The sequence below is a fragment of the Myotis yumanensis genome, unplaced genomic scaffold, assembly GCF_028538775.1.
Source record: "Myotis yumanensis isolate MYYU_CA2020_CCGP unplaced genomic scaffold, mMyoYum1.0.hap1 SCAF_2, whole genome shotgun sequence".
In the NCBI taxonomy this organism is placed as follows: Eukaryota; Metazoa; Chordata; class Mammalia; order Chiroptera; family Vespertilionidae; genus Myotis; species Myotis yumanensis.
In genome coordinates, this window is record NW_027223753.1 from 94049278 (window position 1) to 94074263 (window position 24986).

Below are 24986 nucleotides of genomic sequence, written 5' to 3' on the forward strand. Positions count from 1 at the left end.
TATTAACTGACATATTAAAATACTATTTTTTATCCTATCTGTTGTTTCATGAGCATAGGATTTGTCTCTTTTGTTCACTGATACATTCCCAACAAGAGTGATCAGTATAAGGCAGGCACTTAATATTATTGAATGAACTATCCACCTGGCTGGTGTGGCTCAGTGGTTGAGCATGAACTAGAAGCCACGGTTGGATTCCCGGTCAGGGCACATGCCCGAGTTTCAGGTTTGATCCCCAGTATGGGGTATGCAGGAGGCAGCCAATCAATATTCTCTCTCATCATTGATATTTCTATCCCTCTTCTGCTCTCCCTTCCTCTCTGAAATCAATAAAAACATTTAAAAATAAAATAGAAAAAGAAACTATCCTAGAAATAAAGACATGAATTTCTGGATTGAAAGGGCCACTAAATGACCAGTAAAATTACTCCAAACATGAGGAACAGAAAGAGGATTCTATAAGCTTGCAGAGGTCATAAAACAGAATGTCATCGAACTTCTCAACAGCAATGTGGGGAAGAGACAATTGACAAATAATTTCTGACCTAGAATTTATTCTCAAATTATCAGATGAGTCTGAAGATTTTGACACTCAAAGTCTAAAAATATTTTGCCTCCCATGCCCTAAAGCTGCTATAAGGATGTGCATCACTTAAGCAGAAAGGAAAGCACAGGGTTCTGCAATCAGATGTGGTACAGATCGAATCAAAGGACATTTCCAGGATGACAGCAAAGGGACAAGTGGGTACTAAAGCATGACCAGTCCAGACTGAAGAGGGAGGTTCACACACAGGGCCTGGGGAATGCCATTGTACAGCCCTCCAGCCTGGTAAAGGAGAAGGCGGAAGTCCCAGGACATGGCTGTGCAACATTCCAGACAGACGGAAGTGGCATGCCCAGGAGGGATCACACCCACGGCGGAAACAGAGCCTATGGGTTACTGATGGAGCCATCTCTGTGGAAATGTGTGCAAAATAGCTATTACGGAGTTTGAGAAGAATTAGCAGTAGATACAAAGAAAACTAAGTTCTCTCTCTGTGTCAGACATTTAACGTTAGGAAACACAAAAGTGAAATTCCTATATTATTTAGAAACACAGAGCTGCAAGAAGAAACTGGAGGAAGCAGGGAGAAATGGAACAAACAACTGGATTTTTATAAGCCATTTAAAATTATATGTATTCCTTTAAGAAATTAAAATTTTCAAAAAAATACAAAGCTTTTCAATTTCACCTATGATAATTTTTCTTTTACAGTATTTACCCACAATGTGATGGTAACAAGACGTTGGAACCTAGGTATCCAAGGCGAGAAAAACAGGAGCCAACTGAAGACTACTTTGAAATAGTTTTATTGGCTCATAAGACCTTTGCATATAAAAAAAATACCCCAGAACACTATGCAGTATTAAATCACAATTACATTTTTTTACCAATTAAAACTACCCAGAATATACATTTTTTTAAAGGGAAAAAAAATCCTACAGAACTGAATTCTGAAATGACATTATGATTTAAATACTATGACAAAATAGATAATTCCTTATAACATTAATTCATTGCACAAAGCTGCCAGACACTTCCATACGCATAACCATTGCAGAGTGCAAATGAACACGATTCAACATTACACACTTAGCTGAAGTAGCTGTGCCTCCACTTAAGAAATTCTCAAATTTCTGGCACAAAAAGTTGGGCTGTTTTAACTTTTACCAGGAAACCAACTTCACAATCCATTTACTCTCTTTCTGGCCATCCCTATTAAAAAAAAAGAAGAAAAAAGAAAAGAAAGTAACATCCTTCTGCTGTCATAGCCTCAAAGAGTCAGCATCGCCTCTGTTTGAAGAAATCCACTCCTCTCAATTCTTCGGGCAGGTATTCCTGGTCCACAGGCTCGCTGTACATGGGGTTGTATTTGTAGCCCTTGCCATAGCCCAGGTCCTTCATGAGCCGGGTCGGCGCATTCCTCAGGTGCAGTGGGACCGGGGGCAGAGGCCCCTGGTGGTTCCGCAGGCAGGCTTTGACGTTGTTGTAGGCGCTGTACACCTCAATAGACTTTGGGGCTCTGGCAAAATAGACTACACACTGGGCCAGAAGCACCTAGATGAAAAGGAAACATTTCGTTATGAAGGTACCAGAAAGTTTATTTTGCAGAATACTCTATGATGCCTTTAGTTAATTCTGAGAAGATTCCCACCACGCTTTTATCACTCCTCTTTCTGCCTCCAGTCTGGACAACCACCTATGACAGAAAGAAGAAATGCCTACATGAGGAGAGAGGCTGAACCAGACCTGTGGTTTTCTTTTTTTAAACTGAAGAACTTTTTATTAAATGAAGTTTTTCTTAAAACCCCAATACATAAAACACAACTACGAAGCTGGTGTGTTTGTGGGCAAACTTGCACAGACTTCCTGTTCAGCTTCAACACTTCTGCCCCCAGGAAATTCTGAGCACTTCCTCTGAACCTCAGGCGACTGGAAATAGTTTGAAACCATGACCTGTCAACACCCAAGATTCTCATATTTTCTCTTTCTCTCTCTCTCTCTCTCTCTCTCTCTCTCTCTCTCTCTCTCTCTCGTCTAAGCTTATAAAATGGGAGTTAAATAAGAAGCTTCTTCAGTGTGACCACACATTAACTAATGGTGAAGGCAGAAGATAAAGGGTGTCCCCCCAAAATGTATACCACTTTGAATGATTATAAAGTCAGTGTTTATTAACATACAGTTCATTTACAACATTTAAAAGAATCTATAGAAATGAAGATGCCTGTTTTCAAACTGATGACTGCTGTGGTCCAGGCCCTGATGATAACATTAAGAATAATTTCGTTCAGTATTTGTGTACCCTCAATTTGTTGACTGTTGCCGGTTTTATACTGTAAACTTAGTATTTTATGTATCTCCATTAAAAAAAAAGTCTAGTGGCACTTTAGGATAACTTTTCTTTGTTCAAAGATTAGTCTGACTTCACCCATTATTTCAAAGCAGTTAAACCTACAAAGGAGTGAAAATTAAGTGAGTTATCAAATGTAAAAGTGTGTACACCATTTTTGGGATACCCTATATATGTAAATCCACAAGGAGACACAGTACAAGAGAAAAAAGCTGATCTGCACAGAGCTGAGCTGAAAATGTTACCTCACATTCGGGCATGCCTATGAAGTGACAGCCCTGGTAGGCAGCTACTGCTTGTGGTAATGCGGATGGGTCTGCCAGACCTGCACACAGAGAGAAAGGGAGATGTAAGTCACAATGCACTCCCACCCTGATCTGTCTATGTGCTGCCGAGACCTGAGACTGTCACTGCTTGCAGGCTACTGACCAAAAAATCCCACTTAGAATGGACAGAGTTTTCTCTGATCTCATTAGCTTATTCAAGACAAAGTTACTGTATGATTACTGTATGGTGTCAAAAATTGTTTCCTCAGGGATAAAATCTCCATTCTATCTAGTAGGAAAAATAATAAACATAAGGAGTGGAGACCATGAAGACAGTCACAAGGATGGATACATTAAAAATAAAACATTTACACCCTACCTGGTTTGGCTCAGTGAATAGAGCAGTGATGGCGAACCAAAAAAATGAGTTCGCGTGTCAGAGGTGACACGCGAACTCATTTTTTTGGTTGATTTTTCTTTGTTAAATGGCATTTAAATATATAAAATAAATATCAAAAATATAAGTGTTTGTTTTACTATGGTTGCAAATATCAAAAAATTTCTATATGTGACACGGCACCAGAGTTAAGTTAGGGTTTTTCAAAATGCTGACATGCCGAGCTCAAAAGGTTCGCCATCACTGGAATAGAGCGTCAACCCACAGAAGACGGGTTTGATTCTGGTCAAGGGCACATACTTCAGTTGCAGGCTCAATCCCCGGCTCTGGTTGGGGTGTGTGTGGGAGACAACCAATCGATGTGTCTCTCTCACATCGATGTTTCTCTCTCTCTGTCTTTCCCCCTCCCTTCCACCCTCTCTCTTAAAAAAAAAAAAAAAAAAAAGTCAATGGAAAAATATCCTCCAGTGAGGATTAACAACAAAAAAAGTAAAATAAAATGAAACATTTACTAACACCAAGAAAACGTTTTCTGATCTTTTTCTTTAAACAGTGCCCAGAATCTTCCATTTCTATCTCAGAAGCGATCCAATAAAAACCTGAAAAATTTGACTGGAAGCAAATTTAAAATATTTCTTAGATTTCAATACTCATGTTATGAAAATCACTACTGAAGAGGGAACAGAATGTTGATTTTAGGAACACACACAAAAGCTCTCACACACAGCATCAAGGAATACACTGAGTTCTTACTTCACTCTTATCTTCTTACCTGTCCCACATGGTACAAACAGCAACACTTCCTCCTTCCACCCACCCCAACCTCATGGGCTCCAGGCTCTGGGCCCTCCTATCACACTCACCTATGTCTTCACTGGCAAACCTCACCAGCCTCCTTGCCACATACAGCGGGTCCTCTCCTCCTTCGAGCATGCGTGCCAGCCAGTAGAGGGAGGCGCTCGCGTCTGAGCCCCGCATCGACTTATGAAGAGCAGAGATGCAGTTGTAGTGCTCTTCTCCTGGACACCACAGAAAGCACCTGCTCAGTTACTGGCAGAAAGAGGGACTCCTCAGGGCTCAGAGGAGGGTCCACCAAGCCCTATGGTGCTCTTACTGGCTGACTTAGGGAAGCCTAAACTCCCACAGTGCCTCGGAAAGCTGAGGAGCATATGTGGTAGGTTGCTCCGCACTGATCAGTGCGAGGGCACATGCCGCTAGAGTGGGAGTTAGAGCAGGCCTGTGCAGTAACCTGGGGTAGCCCAGCCCGTCAGAGCAGGAGGCTGCTGGACACCTGTGGTTGTTCACACTGAATGGGAGCCCAGACTAAGCAAAGGGAGAGACATTCACTGTGAAAGGTGGTCCTCACAGACCTTGGTGGATGTGCAGAACCATGAGTGGGAAGAGGGGGATTGTGATGTTCTGGCTTCTTGTGCCCCACTGGCAACTTGAGGAGAACTGACCCTGGGCCTGGATGTAGCCCATAAAAAGAAGAGCCAAGTGGCAAGAACAGCTGTTACAGCCCATTTGTTCCTCAGTGTCATGTCCAGTTGCCTTTCTGATATCTGAAGCCTATGGTCATTTGAATCTGGTGTGGGACACATGTGCGTGTGGCAGGATCCCAGGACTGATACAGGGACTAACAGCTCTCACTCTGAAAGCATGCAGCCCTTCTCCCTCATCACTTGGTCTTACCCATTTTTTTACCCAGGACAACAAATCCGTCAAATGTGCTTTAGGAAAACATATTTAAGAAGAGAAAATTATGGCTAAACATTTGCAACTACACACATTCCACTATTTTCTGACCACCATCTCTTCCTTAAATTTGAGAAGAGGGCATGCTGCTCCTGAGAGAGAACTGTTATTCTTATTAGAAACAGTCCTTCCAGAGAAGCACCTGGTCTGTGCTTCTCAAGCCAAGGGCAACAAGACCATGACCTGCTCTATACAGCATCTGGGCCCAGGAAAGTCCTGGTGACTGACTCTGCTGATAAAGTGACAGCCTTTAGTTGAAGAGCACAGGACAACGAGAAAGACCTGTGAAGCTGACTGGGTGGGACCGAGCCTCTCCCACTTTTCAGAGGATCACCAAGGCAGATCCACGTTTCAGCAGAGCTGCCAGACTTCTGTGGACAAATTGAGTTGTTGCCTGTCCCAGGGCTTCCTCAACTAGGTCACAGTGGCACAGAGACTGGCTGGAAAAGTGTCCTGATGAAACCCACATGGTTCTGCCTACCTCCTTCACAGTCCTGGACGCTGGCCCTGTGCTGAGCCCTTCCAGTGCTGAACCTGGACATGGCCAAGGGGCCAGACAGTGCAAGCTTGGCTGACTCATGGACATGGAGAAGGCAGCAGCCACCTCTACTTCACTCCCTGTCAGATATAAATAAGGAGCTGGCAATGACCCCCCCTGCCACAGAGGTTATTCACTTTCTTATATCTTTCCTGAGCGTCAGCAACAAAAGGCAAGATGGTTAAGACCTGGGCTCTGGAGCCAAGCTGCCTGAGTTTGAACACCAAACTTGGCAAGTGACTGACCCTCTATGTAACTGAGCAAGTGACTGACCCTCTATGCCTCCTGGGGTTTCTCATCTGTAAACTGGGTATTATAAGACGAGCTAGCTCACAGGGTTGTATTAAATAACGAATGCCTGGTATGGAGTAAGCACTATAGAAACATGTGTTAGATCATTATTCTATGCTAGCTTCATTTTTGCTTTTAGTTTATACCGCTTTATAACTTAAAATTATTATTTATGCAGAACTCTGACCTTAATGCATGGCAGAGAATGTGTTCTCACTTGGAAATTTCTTCATTCTGATGCAGAATTATCTGAGCTAGTTATTGGGTCCAACAATAATAGAAGACAGTAAAAGAAATAATTAGAATCCTGGGGGTAAGGGTCTTTGTTCCACCCGAGTTAAAAAAGGCCCCAAAGTATAAGCCAGCAGACTTCCAGGGTAATGCTTCAATCACCCTACTGATGGGGCAGCCTGATGCTCTAGGATGTGGCTCTAGGGTTTGAATTGTGTGAGTCTCTGGATACACTATGGGGCAGATAGAGTATACACAGTGAGTTTGAATGGGGCAGGTTGGGGTGTAAGACTTGTGGACTGTGTGGGTTCTCAAGACTGGGATCCAGTGGCTTCCATGGCTCCAGCTCTTCCTAGGGCAGCAAAGAGCTATAGAGAAGGTGATCCCCAAGGAGCAGGAGCCCAAGGACTGGACATGTATGGCATCTACTGTGTGTGTCCATGAGTAGGTATGTGTGAATGTGCATGAGTGTGAGCAGCATGAGTGACCTGCTCCAGCAGTGAGACTGGTGACTGTGGGGAGGGGCTGACATGGAGGCAGCACCGCCAGTGGGGAAGGACACAGTCCTCCTAACCAGTCAGACCTGGAGTTGAGGATGACTTTAACCACTTGCTTTGTGAATTCAGGCAAGTTTTGTCATCTGTAAAATGAGGATAATATTAATAGTTACCTCCTAAGGTTATTTTAAGAATTAAAACAAAGACAATGTATATAAAATACTGAGATTCAATATTAGCTAATGTTCTGTTAAATGGTAGCTTTCTGTTTTTTAAGTGACAGAGTGATAAAATGTGAAAGACCAGTTCTAGTTGGTCCAATCAAAATAAAGTCTCTTTTATGACACCTCCGAGTAGAGAAAAAGACCACTGTTGCTGGGACCCCCAAGAAACAATGGAGAGTCCAGCATGTGGGACTATTTTTACCTCTTAAAATTTTTAATTTTGTTCACATCTCCAATGCGAAATTCTACATCCAGAATGCTTTACTTTTCAGATTTTCCAAGCATTCATGACATTCAAGGCCTTTGGAGACCTTCGGGGCATAAGAGAAGTACCTGGTGAGAGGCACATTCACATCAGAAAGTAAAGAGGACTGTTGTTAAAGGCCTCTGATGTGTCCTGCCTGCTTGTCAGCCACCCCATCCCCATTTCACCCCCATTGTCCCCACTGGCTGAGGAGCTTCAGTCACTTCTCCAAGGTCACAGGTTACTCACTCACCAGGAGGCAGTGCCTAGAACCAAAGTCCTTCTTAAACTCCCCACCCTTCTCTAACAAATAAGAAGTCCTCTCCAACATCAAAAGGCATTTGGAAATATTGCTAAAGACATGGTGCAGCCTCCATGATCTCTGGAATGTTCAATCATCAGCTCCCTTTCCAGCAGAGCTTTCCAAGGTGTGGAAATTCTATTCCTATTACTGCAATATCCAGAATCGCACAGATACTCAAGCCCGAGACATCCAGGCTAATCTACAGTGTGCTATCTTCCTCATCCACATCTTCTATAAAAAGACACAAATGTGCTGTGCTTATGATATTTAATACTGCCAACTCACGGATTTAATAAGAGCTGGTATCAAAATTGATATCTGTAAATGTGGTTCTACAAAAACATAACTTCACAAAGCAAAATTAAATTTTTTAAGAAGCTATTTCAAAATAAAAGCATCAAGATCCAAATAAACTTAATGTTTAGTTCAGACACTAGAAATTAAGAATTTTAATTCTCATTAAACTAATAAGTTACTTATTTCAAGAGTCCTGCTGTTATTTAATGCCATTATAAATTATCTCAAGAATTATTGTTAATTGAATGTATGGGTTTTAAAAATGCTTGTCTTCTAAAAGGTGCCATCAGCGAATAATGGAAAAATAAACTACCTTATAAGGTAAGTTTGAAGCCTGCAATTTCAAACCCTAAAAGCCCTCTCAGTTCTCATCAGGACAGCTTCTGCTCTGCAACTCCCTTGAGAATGCTCAGGAAGGTGGGTCTTTGAAATCAGACTCTGAGTGTAAGGTTTAGGTCTATGACCAACCTGGAGATCCCAATGAGAAACACATTCATGCTTTGGACCAAGATGAAGGTCAGAGGCCTGGAAGTGAGAGTGTGTGCACACAACTTATTTCATTAAAGTTTCACTCTTTCCACACTTCAGAGTTATTTACCTGCTCGGTCATATAAAATGTGAGACTTCTGGAGGCCTTCCTTCACATCATTCTCAGTGATCAGAACTCTACTGGGAGAATAGGCTTGTCCACTCTTCTTACAAAACATCTTCCTGGAGCTTAACCTGGCCAGCACCGCCAGCTGCAGTCCATTTAGTCCAATTCGGGCATCCCCGTCACTGAGATAAGCCAGAGTGTCTACCGCTTTATCCTCTATGAATACGGAGGGCCTGCAACACAACCAGCGTTAGTTTTGGTTACACTGATATGACACAACTTTCATTCTATAGCACTTCCTAGCAAACTCTAAGCAAGGTCACTAAAAGCTACCTTATATTCAAGATTCCTTCTCTATTTTGAACTTACATTGTTAACATGGTTAAATACTGTGGAGATTGAAAACTGACCTGACTTTGAGTCATGAAGGTAAGCCACTGGATAAGCACATACACATAAGCATGTATAAAAACATAGAAGTTTTAGAAAGTTGCCGTGGACATGTGGTCTCCGTGGTTCTATCTTACAGAACAGTGAAAACTACAAAAACACCAGTACCTCATTATGATGTACAGAAAACATGCCTCACACGCAGGCCACATCCTTACAACATGGGTGTGCTCAGACCACTCCTCACACAGAAGAGAGGTGGCAACACATCAGAAAGCTAGTTCTGAACGGCTCCAGATCACAGCTCAATTACCTCATTTTATAAAAAACAAACCAGGTATCCAGTTATGCTGGGCAGAGCAGTACCTGGAAGCAGGTCTCTGGGGTTCTGGCCTGGGGTGCACTTCCAGGTGGGTATTAATTGCCTTAAGTGTATAAAGTAGCAGAGGTCACAAAAGATTCTGCCAGGACTTAGCTGTGAGATCTTGGGTAAATCACCTAGCCTCTCTCTGAACATCACTACTAAAATTTATCATCACATTTCTAAATGTGTACCTTTATAAAGAAAGTCTAATAAGGATTCATTTTCCAATCTTTTTGGGCAAAATGTTCTATTCCTAGTGTAGTCAGAAAATATATCTAACACATTTAATTACTTAGAGGGGTCTTATTAAGTCATGGCTAGCTGTTAGCAGCACAATTTTTTAGTTACAGCTTACCCATGTCATTGCCAAACTTCAGCTATCGTAATTAATAAGCTGACTATTAATAAGTCCAAATCTGCTAGTTGGAAAACAATGGATAGGCACCAACTGGGCTGGGCCAAGGCATGGGGACTGAGGTAGGTATGTGGGTGGCTGTCATAAAAGGGGGCCCAGCTTGTCTTCGTAAGTTCTTTACTGTACACCTACCCCAATACTTAGCTTGGTGAACGGCTTGAATAATAACCAATTTGCATTTCATTTGTTTCTATCATCTTAAAGACCACTTCATCTCATTTCTTAATTTCCTTAAACTAAGACGCCTAGTTATTAATGGTGGATCCCGCGCCATTCATGAAGCACCTATTTTGCCTTATCCTATCCAATAAAAGAGAAACATGCAAATTGACCATAACAGCAGAACGACTGGTCACTATGACACACACTGACCACCAGGGGGCAGATGCTCAATGCAGGAGCTGTCCCCTGGTGGTTAGAGCACTCCCACAGGGGAGCTCTGCTCAGCCACAAGCCAGGCTGACAGTTGTGTGGCAGGAGCCTCTCCCGCCTCCTCAGCAGCACTAAGGATGTCTGACTGCAGCTTAGGTCTGTTCCCTGCTGGTAAGTAGACATCCCCCGAGGGCTGCTGGGCTGCCAGAGGGATGTCTGACTGCCAGCTTGGGCCTGATCCCCCAGGGAGCGGGCCTAAGCCAGCAGGTGGACACCCTCCGAGGGGTCCTAGACCTGCAAGAGGGCATAGGCCAGGCTGAGGGACCCCCCTGAGTACACAAATTTTTGTGCACCGGGCCTCTAGTGGCTTAATAATGACCAAATCTCTCATCAGACTCCTGACAGCCTCCTGGCCCCAGAGCCATGGTTGCAGTCTGGAGGCCCATCCTTCTCCCCTGCTGACCAAATATTCAAAACACTCAACGAGGCTACATCACTGACATTCTGTAAAGCTGACAGACCATTTCTCAAGCGGATATTCTTTAGCAGATTATAGATGATTTGGAAAAAAACGAGACAATACATACCCAAAGAAAACGTGTTAGAAGGAATCAATATCAAGGACTGTGGCATCACCCAATGTGCCCCAAAGGGAAGGGCAGACACCTGGCTTGGTTACTGCACATCATGAGCGTGGGTATTGCAGGGACCAGGGGGGTGGGGGGGAGAAGCAGAAGAACCAAAGTTGCCTAAATATCTCATTTCAGCCTCAGAACTAACAAAAGCAACACCTTCCACCTCCTTAAAAACCCTCCTGGCAACAACAAGACTGCAGGACCACTTGCAGGAAGAAAAAAGAGTGAAGCAGGAACCCTAGTCAATACTAATCGATTGTGGAGCACATTCCTCATCTCTCCATTCCCTCTACATGTCGAGGCCCCAAGGACAGGATTTACGTTTTATTTTTTATTTGTATCCCCAGTACCTAGTAAAGAATAGGCATTCAATAACTGCACAATAATGAACAGACTAACTTTAATTTTCCCACTATTTTAGAGCAAAACATTTATTTCCTTTTAAATAACAAAATAGATAGTGTAGCTCCACCCCCCCGCCCTCCCCCCTCCCCCACCGCCCCATCTATTATCTCTTCCACCTAGAGATAACAATAGCTACTATGGCCTTTGTTGAATTTCATTTTTGATCCATCCGCCCCTTCAACCATAAACCTTACATTTAATTTTTTTAAAAAAATATATTTTATTGATTTTTTACAGAGAGGAAGGGCGAGGGATAGAGAGTTAGAAACATCGATGAGAGAGAAACACCGATCAGCTGCCTCCTGCACACTCCCCACTGGGGATGTGCCCGCAACCAAGGTACATGCCCTTGACCGGAATCGAACCCGGGACCCTTGAGTCTGCAGGCTGACGCTCTATCTACTGAGCCAAACCGGTCAGGGCACCTTACATTTAATTTAAAATAAAATTGGGATCATAGTATGTATAGTTTGCATCCTTAACAATTAAATAAATTTTAGAAAAACAATGTACTCAAAACTCTAAATATTATTTTTAAAATGTACATTATATTAAATTTTAAAAATAGGGGTAAAAATCACTTATTGCTGTTTTACCTTCACATTAGTATTTTGGTATAAATCTTTCTATGAATTTGTCCTTTATATAGAGACAAGAATGCTTGTGTGACAGAGAAAAAATGTGGGGCCTTTAATACTCTAGTGCAGGGGTCCTCAAACTATGGCCCTCGGGCCACATGCAAATACAAATATTGTATTTGTTCCCGTTTTGTTTTTTTACTTCAAAATAAGATATGTGCAGTGTGCAAGGAATTTGTTCATAGTTTTTTTTTTTTTAAACTATAGTCCGGCCCTCCAACGGTCTGAGGGACAGTGAACTAGCCCCCTGTTTAAAAAGTTTGAGGACCCCTGCTCTAGTGTATACTATCCTGCCCCGTTTCCATGGAGTCCCCATATAGAGCCAGTGAGCAGGCCCTTTTACTTATGAGAGAAGACAACTCATAGACTGCTTCATAGATTTATAGAGAGCACAGAGTGAATAAGCATGTATTTGAGAATGGGCATGTATTGTATATGGCTGGAAAATAGGATCCTTCCTTCAATTTTTAAACTCTTAACCAAAGTCCAAGTTAGTCCATCATTATCTTTGTGAATCAGGTTTGAAGTCATGGAGAATGAGAGTGCTGCCACAATAAAGCCAGAGCTGAGTGCTTCCACCTAAGCTCCCACTCCATTCCTCCTCCCCTTCAATATGAACCACACTCCAAATTTCATCCAATGTTCAAAATAAGCTAGTTTTCTTTTAAAACACAAATGAATCTTCCAGAAGTTCTGGTCAAGTAATAAAAGCGATTACTGACGGCTCTCACGATGGTCAAACAAATCCCCAAGTGAAAATGTGCTACTAAGAACACTGTATAGGACGTTCAAAGGGTTCTACTTACCACTCAGTGTTTCCTGAGCCCTAGTTCATTCTACCTAGGTTCTGAGGAGTAATAAAATGTGTGAAAATACCTTGAGCTTTTTAGGAGAGAGCACAGATGAGAGTCCTTAGGCCAAGAATGATGAAATAAGGGATATTCATATTTATATTTGCAAAACTCCCCTCAGCAAACAGTAACTACTGCACAAAGTATCTTGAAAGAGTGCTTCTATTCCTGAGAATTTAACATGATTTTAAAATTTAAGCATAAACTTATAAAACGTTTTCCATTTGGAATGAATTTCCAAAGTTACCATAGGATTAAATGAGGCACAATTTACTCTGGGGCTAGAGTGTCTGCAATCCCATACCAAAATATAGAGGAAGAAACAAGACAGTAAATTATATTGTTACTAGAGGCTGGGTGCACGAAATTCGTGCACGGGGTGGGGGGGGGGGTGGGGGAGTAAGGGGGGATCCCTCAGCCCGACCTGCACCCTCTCCAATCTGGGACCCTTTGGGGGATGTCCGACTGCCTCTCACAATCTGAGACTGCTGGCTCCTAACCGCTCGCCTGCCTGATCGCCCCTAACCCCTCTGCCTGCCTGATCGCCCTTAACCACCTCTGCCTGCCTGATTGCCCCTAACCACCTCTGCCTGCCTGCCTGATTGCCCCTAACTGCTCCCCTGCTGGCCTGATTGCCCCTAACTGCCTCTGCCTCGCCTCGCACCCGGGACCAGGATTCCCTTCTCCGGCTGGTCACAGGCACCCGGGACCCGGGCTTCCCTCCCTTTGGCTGGCTGCAGGCACCCAGGACCCGGGCCAGCTGCAGCCACAGGGGACCGTTGGCAGGCAGCTTGTTCCTCTCCTGGGCCGCAGCCCCAGCCATTGGTGCCCGTGACCGCGGGGAGGGCAGCTTGTCCCTCTCCCGAGGTGCAGGCGCAGCCGCTGGAGCCTGGGACAGCAGGGCAGGCGGCTTTTCCCTCTCCTGGGCCGCAGCCTGGTTGGTCCCCATTCCTCTCTCAGGAGCTCATTTGTTCCTGGCTGGTCCCCATTCCTCTCTCGCGAGCTCATTTGTGCCTGGCTGGTCCTCATTCCTCTCTCCCCAGTGTTGAATGTCTGAGCCATTACGGTGTGACAGCATGAGGGCATGACGACCATTTGGATATTAACGCTTTATTATATAGAATAATGTGATTAAAAAACAAACAAACCTCAACACCAAATCCTCAACTGTTCCACAATGAGAAAAAAATGGTTGAAATAAATGCTTTGAAAAGATCATATTTCTAGTTAATAAGACCTAGAAATAAAGATAGCCTAGTTTCTCCAACTGAAGCGAAATGCTTTGGACTTAGCAGGAATATGGGAAGCATGCTGTACATGCTGTAAAGACAGCTCTTTCCTTTCTTTTTTTCTTTCAAGGGTGTGAATCTTTCTGCCCATTGTTTTTCTGGTGAATAAACACAGGATCTGAAGGATTCTACTGAGATGGCTGGATATTTAAGTTGAAGGAGTGAGGTTCTAAAAATGTACCTGTTGTTTCATGGCAAAACAAAAGACTCAGTTAAACTCTCCCTAAATTACAAAACAATATTCTGTGAATCTCTTTCACTAAAGTAAAACATTCCATGGATAGGGTAACAACTGCTATGCAGTGGTCCTCTACCAGAAATGTGCACCAGATTACAGAGAATTTTCCCCAAGTACAGCCCATGGATCTTACCACACATGTACTGATTCTGAAACTTCCAGAGACAAACCCTGAGCACATGTCTTGTCAAGACGCATCCCTGGTCATTGTGATGTGCAGATCTGGTTAAGAGGCACTCCTGCTAAATTACAGCTGGAAATCTTGCGTCCCTAAATACTTTACAAATTAATACAGTGTTGCCCTTACACATAGAAACAGATTAGAATATTAATACTAACTAGCAGCAGTTTTAACTTATACTAACTAGTAAGTAACCCTTTTAACTTCATACCCAGACCCCTTTTAATACCTGAGATAGTTTAGTAGTTAAACATGACTTCAAAACCTGGTTCTATTCTCTTCAAGCTGGGTGACAAATGACAAATGTCTTTATAAAAAACAGTAAAAGAGAGTACACAGAGGAGAAGGCCATATGAAGATGGAGGCAGAGACTGGAGCAATCCTGCCACAAACCAAGGAATGCCACAAGTCACCAGAATTTGAAAGGAAGGACTCTCTCCTAGAGTCTCTGAAGGGAATGTGACCCTGCCAACAGCTTGATTTCAGATTTCAAGCCTCCCTAGCTGTGAGAGAAGAAATTTCTATTCTTTTAAGGTACAGTTTGTGGTAATTTGGCACAGCAACCACAAGAAGAGAATACAAGTTCCCTGAGATCTTTCTAGTTTCCAGTGTTTTTATGTCATCATTTAATAATGTATATTAATGTAACATTTTTCTTTATAACGAAACATTTTTAAGAAAAATTATTAAAATCCACAACTCCTTCTGACTAGTACCTTCTATGCTTGCGTTGCTCTACCGTTCTTTCTATTCAATGTTAGAAAATATTATTTTTAAAGGGCAGGCAGAATAGTTCAAACTTTTATAAAAAACAAAAACAACCAAGAAACAATCTCACAGCAACCTTGTTTTGGGCCACCTCATCTGGGCTCTCCTCTCAAGATGATCAGAGAAGAGCCCCCATCTAGAGCCAAGCCAACGCACCTTCCCTTCAGGACCGAAGCCACTTCACCTCTTTCAAGCAACTCTTGGAGCTCTGCCAAGTTAGACAGTAATACGGCAATTACAGACTCTCATTTCACTCTCTTCATGTCCACAAACTTATGCGCTATTATTTGGCCTACAAACAACTGATTCTTTAGGGGTGTTTTTGAATATGCACATGTCCTATGATCTGGAATTTACAATCCTTCAAAACAGCAAGTAAACATTAGTTTACCTTCTCATTTTCAAGAGTGCAAGCTCATCAGACAACAGACCACGTGCACAGGGTTGGGGCGGGGGGAACATGGATCTTTTTTTTTTTTTTTTGGCCTCCAAAATTAACCCAAAGCACAGATAATATGCTTTACTGTACCATGTGACCAAAATGTTTAGAGAGCAAATACATGAAAACTGCTGATTACTCATACAAACCAAAGGCACTATGGGATAAATAATTCAATATAAACTACCAGCTTATCTCCATCATTCTCTTCACAACCAAAACACAACTGAGTATACATAGAGTACTATTTTGCAGATGTCACACTAAAGCTGGAGGGTGAGAGGGAGGTGATATGCTATTTTTTGGCTGCTCTTCTTTCCTGTTGTCTGGAGTACAAATGTAACAGCTAGATTTCCAGTAACCAGCTACCTTGGGGTATGAGGTAGAAGCCCTGTGCTCAAAGGGTAGAGCAAAAAGATGAGCCCATGTCCTTAAAAATACTGTGAAAGATAACTGGCTAGGAGCTGCATTTTTTATACCTTCAGACTAAATATAGGAGGGAAACAGAAAAAAAAAAACCTTTCATCTCATGCTAATGAGAATTTATACTGTACAGGTACATACTGCATAAGAATTCACAATTCCTCAAGTAAAATCAAGAATGGGCCCGGCCAGCGTGGCTCAGTGTTTGAGTGTTGCCTATGAACAAGGAGGTCATGATTCAATTCCCAGTCAGGGCATAAGCCCAGATTGCAGGCTTGATCCCCATTGGGGGATGTGCAGGAGGCAGCCAATCGTGATTCTCATCATTGATGTTTCTCTCTCTCTCCCTCTCCCTTCCTTTCTGAAATCAATCTATATATATAAAAGCCTAAGCAACCGGCCAACCGGCCAGTAGCTATGACATGTACTGACCACCAGGGGGCAGATGCTCAATGCAGGAGCTGCTGAGCTGCGGTGACTTGGGAGCTGTGGTGACTTGGCAGCTGCGGTTCTTGGGTGATGCACCCAGAACCAGAGAGGAGCAAGCCTGATTCTGAGGTGTGTCACCCAAGAACCGCCCTCTCACAATCTGGGACCCCTCGGGGGATGTTGGAGAGCCGATTCAGCCCGATCTCCACAGGCCAGGCTGAGGGACCTCACCGATGCACAAATCCATGCATTGGGCCTCTAGTAAAAATATTATTTAAAAAAAAGAATGCTGTAAGCATCAGCTTACTTTCCAGATTTGGTACCTGCTCAGCTCCTCTCATGCACAACCTTAAATAGCCTGGGATTTCTCTGAAAATGTTCTAGATGTTATTTAGGGCACTAAACCATAAGAATACAAATGTACTCTCTCAGCTTTCCAGAGAGAGAGTAATTATTTGGGGTCAAAAGTCTTTTCTTCCCACTAGATTTTAGTGTAACCAAATCTAACTTATGTCCACAATAGTGTATATATAGTTAATGCCAGTTAGCAGGAATTTGAAAGTAAAATTTTACCTAAAACTGAAAGAGCACAATCCACTATTAATGATCCATGGCAACTGGGGTGGCCAGGTACTTCTATTAGGAATAATTCTTCCTATGGCCTATGACATCTCCCAACTTAACTTTTTCTCAGAATTTCTAACAAGCAGACCAATAAATTATGCTTAATAATCTTTAATTTCATTCTGCTTGCTGCTAGTTTGCTTGGACAGTAGTATTAAAGGGTTCTTGATACCTGGGCAATGGGGCAATTATCCCTTATGCTGGATTATACAAAAAAACAAACAAACAAAAAAACCATTAAACTATTTCTCTCATACTAAAAAGTACGACTTATTTATTCATTCACAAACCATTTATTAAACATATATTAAAAGCTGGGCTGTGCTGGGTGCTGGCGATATGAATAAGAAGGAAAAGTTCCTGTCCTCCTAGCCTACTCAGGAAGGTAAAGGATATAAGAAAATAAACAGGAGAATGAAAAGAAGTCATAGTTAAGATCAATTCTAGCTGAGTGGTAATGGAAAAGTGAACAATCCACTAGAGAGAGAAAGTGTTCTCTGACTGGAAGCAATTTTAATAGATTAAGAATCACTGGCTTGCCCAGTTGGTGTGGCTCGGTGGTTGCGAATTGACCTATGAACCAGGAGGTCATGATTGGATTCCCAGGCAGGGCACATGCCCAGGTTGCAGGCTCCATCCCCAGTAGGGGGCACGCAGGAGGCAGCCGATCAATGATTCTCTTTCATTATTGATGTTTCTATCTCTCTCCCTCTCCCTTCCTCTCTAAAATCAATAAAAAAAAAATTTTTTTTAAAGAAAAGGATCACCGGCTCCACTTCTGTATACAGCTTTCAGTTTCACTTGCTCCTCTCAGATTTTAGTGTGCATGCAAGTGATGTGGAAATCCTGTTAAAATGCAGAAATCCTTTTTCGGATGAGCTCCATGGCTCCTCTGTCCTCATTTCACTAAATATTGGCATGGCAGTGACTGGGAGAGGAAAAAACAAGTGCCTAGCATACAGAGGGCTCCTAAGTCTGAGTGCATCTGACTGACAGCAGCAGTTCCATATATCTTCTTGGTCACAATTCTGATGGCTATCCCATCACAACTATACTCTAAAATGATGTGATTTTGTTCTGCTTGGGGGTCCTTGGCCACATTTTAGGTCTTTCATGAGATATAGCATAATTCCTCTTATATCTGAGACAGGAGCAAATGGGAGAGGCCAGACATACAGGGAGAGGCTGTTGAAACCTAAACCCTGAGCCTATGTCTTGTACTTAATCCTCACAGAAGAGTGGCTCCAGAACTTGGCCCCAGGGCGGGCACCAGCAGCTGCCGGGGTCCCCGGCATGAAGAGGCAGGCATTAGCCTCTCATCACACCAGATTAAGTTCCACTGCAATATTTCAACTGACACATGAATCAACGACATCTGAAGAATACAGTCTAAAATTAAGAAATGAAAACCTATAACTGAAGTAATCTAATTGATTATCCTTGATATAGAACCTGTGAATTAAGGACCTCATGTAGCACTCATGTAGTTATTGATTACCGAGAGGAAAGGAACAGCCTCTATATGTCTTTTCAGTTAAAATTACTTTACTTCCATGAAATTGAGTCTGACTTTAGAGTATGCAAAAATCACTCTAAAATAATTTAAGTGATTTTATGGTACCATTTACATTAATTTTTACTTAATATTTTTAAATAAGTAAACTGCAAGAAAAAATTGCAATCTGATTATAAACCTCTAAAGAATTATAAATTAAATCTATTCCATAAAATAATCAATAAGGCTTCCCATAGTTTTCCAAGACTTTATAAACTACAAAATATCTTAAAAGAAAAAAAATATTTGCAGAGATATACTTGTTGGTATAATTCAGCACTCACTTCTCTTCTGTTTTCATTACTTGATCAACATTTCTTCTCTGTCCCCACTCTCTCCCTACTGCTGTCCAGCCCTTTTTGGACCCCTGCCAGGGGATTCTCTGGGAGGTGTGTTACTCTAGGATACTGCACACAGTCAACTTACTCAGAACTGCTGTTGCTGCTGTGGCTCAGAGGGTCTGTGGAACGGCTGGAATCCAGGACGTGGATGCCCAGTGAGTTGATTGCTCGCATTAAAATAGTCACCATTGCCTCTACTGGAAGCTTCTCAAGAACAATAACCCTACAGCGGCTCAGAAGAGCAGCATTGACTTGGAAAGAAGGGTTTTCCGTGGTTGCCCCAATTAGAGTGATTGTCCCACATTCCACGTGAGGAAGGAACGTATCCTAATCATGGGAGGAAAGCAGAAGACATTGATTCCAGTCAACGACAACCTGCAGAGTCCTATGTAAGTTGGCCAACCATTCCTTCCTTTTCCTAATTTTGATTTCAGGAATAGCAGCTTTATAGTCACTGAATACTGAATATGGATGCAATAGCAAGAGAACACAACTAATGCGTTTTTAAGCCTAAAACACATCTTCTGGAATGTCAATGCCCAAGCCTGGTCTCTTGCTGGTAGAATAACAACTCAAAGTAGAATTCTACTCTAGTTTCAATATAAATCATTTCTTTACTTAGAAAAGTATCTTCTATCCCAAGGCCAAACTGAAATAGCTTGAATACAGAAGCTATGTAATTACAGAAGTCTAAGAAAACACAAAAATAGTATTTCCAAAATCTTCTTCCACTGCTAGTACTCAAGACATATTGTTATTCCTCCTAATAAACTTAGTAAATATATATGATATATTAAATATGTATATCAGTGAATATGTAACCACCAAATGCTGCTAATGGGAAATGCCAAGGTGAGTCAATGATCCAATCTGGAGTGCTAACATCCAGTTATAACTCTAAGAGTCTATTTCGTGATAGTCAAATCAGGTAAAAAAGTTTAGCTAAAGAGATGGGTTGGCAGCCTGTGCTTCTTTGTAGACAGTTAATAATGAAAACAGTTGCTAGCATGTGTATAGTGCTTAATGCTTTTCAAAGTGATCTTACATACTTTATATTATTTAATTAATGTTCACAATGACCAAAAGGTAGAAAAGTTAATATACCTGCTGAGACTTATTGAACCGGTGAATCTCATCAATAAAAAGTATGGTTTTCCTTTTGAAAAAGCTCTTTTCATTTTGAGCTTGTTTTATGACATCTCGTACATCATTTGTCTTGGCATTTGTTGCAGATAATGTCACAAATCTTATACTATGTTTCTTGCTGTTGTTGGCTATGATGTGAGCCAACGTAGTCTAGAAAAGATGACACACACAGTTTGAAAAGCTGATCAGACACAGCGAAAAAAACACCCATGGGTACAAACACAATCAACATAAGCATATACCAAGCAACTTGATCTCTGAAAAATGCTTAGCAGCGTAGACACAATCTGAAATACCATAGCACATTATCAGAAATTTAAAAAGTTATGGATCAAACAGGAAAGTAGCTAAACCTTAGGTTAATCCTGATTTTCCCTTCTTTGTACCTAACCCCATTTGATTCCTTTTTTATTTTTATTTTTGGGGGGGGGGGGAGGGAGTCTAAGATCTTTGGAATCCTAGTAAAAAGAACAGGTGTTTTGATTTAGTAGAGCCTGGGTGACAGCTGTGATCTCTTCCAGCCAAGAAAACATTACTGCTGAAGGACTAGGTGTGCAACTGAAGTGCAGGACCACTGACTCCATCAATTCCACAACTGGAACCTTTTGCAGCTTAGAAGAGGAGAGGTAGCCTTTGCATTGAGAGACCAATGACAACTAGCTAGCATTGCATATGACTGCATGATACTTCTGAATGTCTACTTTGGAAGGTGAAACAGCACTCTGATGCTGTCAGTACTTACCAGAAAACAATGGAGATCCAAGGGAAATACTGCTCAATGCCTGGCACTTAATGGTGCTCTACAAATTTGCATGTGCTTATTAACATTATTGTTAGCAATATAGTAATATGGATGGGAATAAAGCAAAAGGAAAGATTAAAATTTGGGAGTCAAATTTGCCCCCGAATGAAAAGGTGGCACTTTAATTTCTAAAAGTTGTATAGCACCAATAGATACGAGGCTGCTTCTGCAGCAAATTCCATTCTATTGGCTCCCAAGCCACATATATAGGCTTGTGACTCATCACCAACCACTACGTTGAGGAGTATAGCCTACTAAATCTTTTGTCCAGCATCTTCTGAGTTCACCCTACTCATCATCTCCCTGGGGACTTTACTTGTCATGAGACCATCAACAGCTGATCGGCCATTCTCATGATGTTAAGACTCATGGACAATAAAACTGCTACTGCTCAAACCCCTAAATGGAGTAACAACTAAATCCACCACCATGGTAATACATTATTTGGGTTACATCTAATTTATACTTGGCCAAAGGGAAAGTATGACAGCAAACAAGGCAACAAAAGGAACAACATGCATTTTAGGAACTGGGGTAAAGGGAGATGCGATATTAAGTTGTGGGAGATGAAGCTGGAAAGAAAAACTGCAGAAAAATCATAAAAGTTCTGGTGTACTAAGGAGTCTAAACATGGAAGCTCTGAGAGCCCCTTTACTCTGATCCTAAATGTTGCCTTTCATTCACTGGTGCTCATTCCTCTCCCTCTTCCTATGGATTTTTTTAAAATCACATATTTAAACACCCCAGCCTACTCTTTTTGTTGTTGTTTCAGTCTTAAACTCCACTGTTTTTCAAGTGCTCTTCCAATGACATGTTTTCTGGACACCAATATCCTAACTGCCCTCCTTTGGACTTGTGGTAATTCCTAACAAAGTATATAGAACTGGACACCAAAATACAACACCGTTTTTTCTCTAAATGCATTATGAGGGCAGTTACGGAAATTCTAGATGTAAATGACTTGCACAGGGCAAAGTGTTCATACTAGTTTTGTTAAATAGTTTCAAAGATAAATACAAATCAGTCTGATAAAATAAATTAACAGCTAGATGGAAGGGAAGGAAGCACAATAGGGATTAAATTTTTTAAAAACTGATTCCGTATACCTAAAAATGTAACATACAAATGATGCTCTGCAATTTATAGCATGCTGTTTCCTTAAGAATTTGGTCATTAATGTGGTGTTGGAACACAAAAGTAGATTAAATCTAACAGTCCACATATTCTTGTAAATTTACGAATTCACCCAATTCTCACGTTGAACACGACAGAAAACGTGTCTGATGAACCTGGGTGGGTGTGCCTTTTTCAATCCATCACAGCACCCGTGGGCCGGGCGCCGCCCGGCGCGGAGGCTACCTGACCCCTGCGCTCGGAGGCCTCTATGTCCAGACGGGCGGTCTTCAGGGCCGGCCGACGCCGCGGCTCTCCGGCCGTGAGATCCACGCCCGAGCCGTGCAGATCCCGGCTCGGAACCTTCCCGGCAAGGCGGCACTCACCTTGCCGCAGCCCGGCGGCCCCCACAGGATGAGCGAGGGGATTTCGTTCGTCTCCAAGAGAGACCTGAGCAGGGTCTCCTGCCCCACAGCTCTGCTCTGCCCGATGTAGTCCTGCAGCGTGTCGGGGCGCATCTTGTCGGCCAGCGGCTTGCCCTCCAGCATCTGCCGGATCTCCTCGGCCGCCAGCGCCCTGGAGTGCGCGCGGCCCCCGCCGCTGGCCCCGAAGGCGGCGGCGTCCGCTTCCCAGTGGCCGGGGTCGTCCTCGCCGTCGGCATCCGCGTCCCCATCGCCCTCGCCCACAGCTTCTTCCTCCTCCGGCGCCTCCGCCTCGTCCCAGCTCCGCGGAGACGCGCTCCCCGCCACAGCGGCCGCAGCGGCCGGCCTCTTCCCAGAGCCCTTCCTCGCCGGGCTGCTGGCGCGGGCCACCGGGAAGTCGGGGATGAGGCGGGCGCCACTGGGCGTGGGCGGTGCGTCGTAGCTCTCCCGGCTCTCGGTCTCGCCGCCGTCGTCGCCCTCCTCGCCCTCGCCCTCGCTGCTCTCGGCCGCCGTCGGGGTGGCCGGCTGCTTCAGCGCCGAGCTCTCGGAGAGCCGCCGCCTCTTGGCGCCGGGAGGCGAGAGCCCCTTGGGCCGCTCCCCGGGTCCGTGCGGCCCGGCCGCAGGCTCCGCGTGCCCCGCGGGGTTGAGCAGCAGACAGCGGTCCAGGTGTGAGTTGATGTGCGCGGCGGGCATCATTTGCTGGCACACGGGGCACTGCACCTGGTGCAGCTGCGACAGGAAAGGGTCGTCTTCCGGCCCGCTCACCTCCATGGCGGCTGCTGCCCTCGCTGGCGCGCTTGCAGCGCCCCTACGCACGCCAAGGGCTCGCGATGCCCGCCGCTAGGCCCCGCGCCGCGCGACCCAGGCTCGGGGAGGCGGCAGGACGCGAGCCCGCCGGGGGAGGGCGCCGCTCATGCTTCGAGCTCGGGGCTGCCGGGGCGGCCCGCCCTCAGCCGGCCTCCCGCGGCATCTCGCGCTTTGCGTCGCGAAGAGTCTTCCGCATCCGTTTTCCGCAGCTGCAAGCGGGAAACGTGTCCCGTTGCCTGTCGGGAATTGTAGTCTGCGCACCCCCTTCTGGCCGGCCTGCGAGCCTCCGGAGGGGCCAAGGAGGCCAGCAGATTGCGCGAGGTTGACAGGCACCTTTCCGCGCATCTTCGAAATCCATGATATCTGAGCAGTGTCCTTGAAACGCCCCTAGATTGCGCCCTGGAAAGCGGTTTTCCACACCCGGAGCTGAACTGGTGTGTGGGGAGGGCGGAGGGATGGGAAGAGCCCAGAGCTTGTAATTAAAGGGAAAGGGGTTCCCTTTTCTCCACATCCTCGCCAACACTTGTCATTTGTTGATGGTAGCCATTCTAGCAGGTGTGAGATGGTAGCTCATTGTCGTTTTGTAGGAAGGTAAATATATAAGGAAACTAAAGAAAATACAGGCTAGTTTGTTATGTAGATTCCTCTGGGTTAAAAGGATTTGGAGTTGTTTCTGGCCTTTCTGGTAGAGAGGGGAGTGGGGGTGGGCACCTTTACAATGTATGTCCTGCTTTTAAGTAAATTGGGAGAGAGTAGAGAACTGTATCTGCTGCTTCTCAACTGCCTTCAACTCAAAATAACCCTTATACTAAAGTGGCATTTTGGTGTGGCCTGTTCCACTGCCCTTTAGGTTCTAGTGCTGCTCTCAAAACAAATTGTGAAGGTAAGTATCCTATATAATAAAGAACTAATATGCAAATGGTCATCACACTCTCATGCCAGCATGCCTTAATGGCTCAGACACTCAACACTGGGGAGAGAAGAATGGGGACCAGCCAGGCACAAATGAGCTCGAGAGAGAAGAATGGGGACCAGCCAGGCTGCAGCCCAGGAGAGGGACAAGCCACATGCCCTGAGGTCCTCGGCACCAGTGGTTGGGCCTGCGCCTGCGGCCCGGGAGAGGGACAAGCTGCCTGCCCCGTGGTCCTGGGTGCCTGTGGCTGCAGCCCAGGTGAAGCCACCCAGCCACGGTCTCCTGCGGCTGTGGCCAGCCCAGGTGAAGCCAGCCCGAGTCCTCAGTGCCTGTGGCCAGCCAGAGGAAGGGAAAACAGGGTCCTGGGTGTGGGGTGAGGCAGAGGCGGTGGGGGTGATCAGGCCAGCAGGGGAGCAGTTAGGGGCGATCAGGCAGGCAGGCAAGTGGTTAGGAGCCAGCAGTCCTGGATTGTGAGAGGCAGTCGGACATCCCCCAAGGGGTCCCGGATTAGAGAGGGTGCAGGCCGGGCTGAGGGACGCGCCCCCTGCACAAATTTCGTGCACCGGGCCTCTAGTTACTAAGTATGGAAATGTAATATACGTTATTTTAAACATTAATAGAAATATGTACATTGACATATGGTCATCAGGAACACAAGCAAAATACTTTAAAGTGATGACAATAACTGAGACAACAACTGTGAAGTTTGTTGAATGTCTTTTCTCTTAATAAATGTAAGGCTTACATTTTTTTTCTTTAGAAATGATACATGCTTATTATGGAAAATCTACTCAGAGACCATTATTGTTAATATTTTAGTACCTTATTTCAGTCTTTTTAAATGATTTAAGTAGTATACTGTGTATTTATATATAAATATGATTCTATGTTTTTAT

General features: G+C 43.9%; 1 protein-coding gene across 2 annotated transcripts; it reads right to left on the reverse strand.

The window, feature by feature from the left end:
• Window positions 1-1235: 1235 nt before the first annotated feature.
• On the reverse strand, window positions 1236-23296 carry WRNIP1 (WRN helicase interacting protein 1). Of its 2 annotated transcripts, XM_070405825.1 has the most exons (8): window positions 22335-23296; window positions 19992-20183; window positions 18973-19214; window positions 8534-8763; window positions 4418-4573; window positions 3137-3216; window positions 2196-2240; window positions 1236-2098 (listed from the first exon to the last, which is right to left on the reverse strand). In XM_070405825.1, the coding sequence occupies exons 1-8, from the start codon at window positions 23139-23141 to the stop codon at window positions 1823-1825; spliced, it is 2028 nt and encodes a 675-aa protein (XP_070261926.1). In that variant the 5' UTR covers window positions 23142-23296; the 3' UTR covers window positions 1236-1822. The 2 variants fall into 2 exon arrangements, with proteins under 2 accessions (XP_070261926.1, XP_070261927.1); XM_070405826.1 differs by lacking the exon at window positions 2196-2240 and having other exon boundaries at window positions 22335-23292.
• Between the last annotated feature and the right edge of the window lie 1690 nt (window positions 23297-24986).

Excerpts from the sequence above, each read along its gene's own strand:
- WRNIP1 (XM_070405825.1), bottom strand. The coding sequence starts at position 23,141 with ATGGAGGTGAGCGGGCCGGAAGACGACCCTTTCCTGTCGCAGCTGCAC. Across the intron at positions 19,215-19,991 it reads GGTTCAATAAGTCTCAGCAG|GATACGTTCCTTCCTCACGT; the intron begins GTATATTAACTT and ends TCCCATGATTAG. Across the intron at positions 2,241-3,136 it reads TAGGCATGCCCGAATGTGAG|GTGGTTGTCCAGACTGGAGG; the intron begins GTAACATTTTCA and ends TTTCTGTCATAG.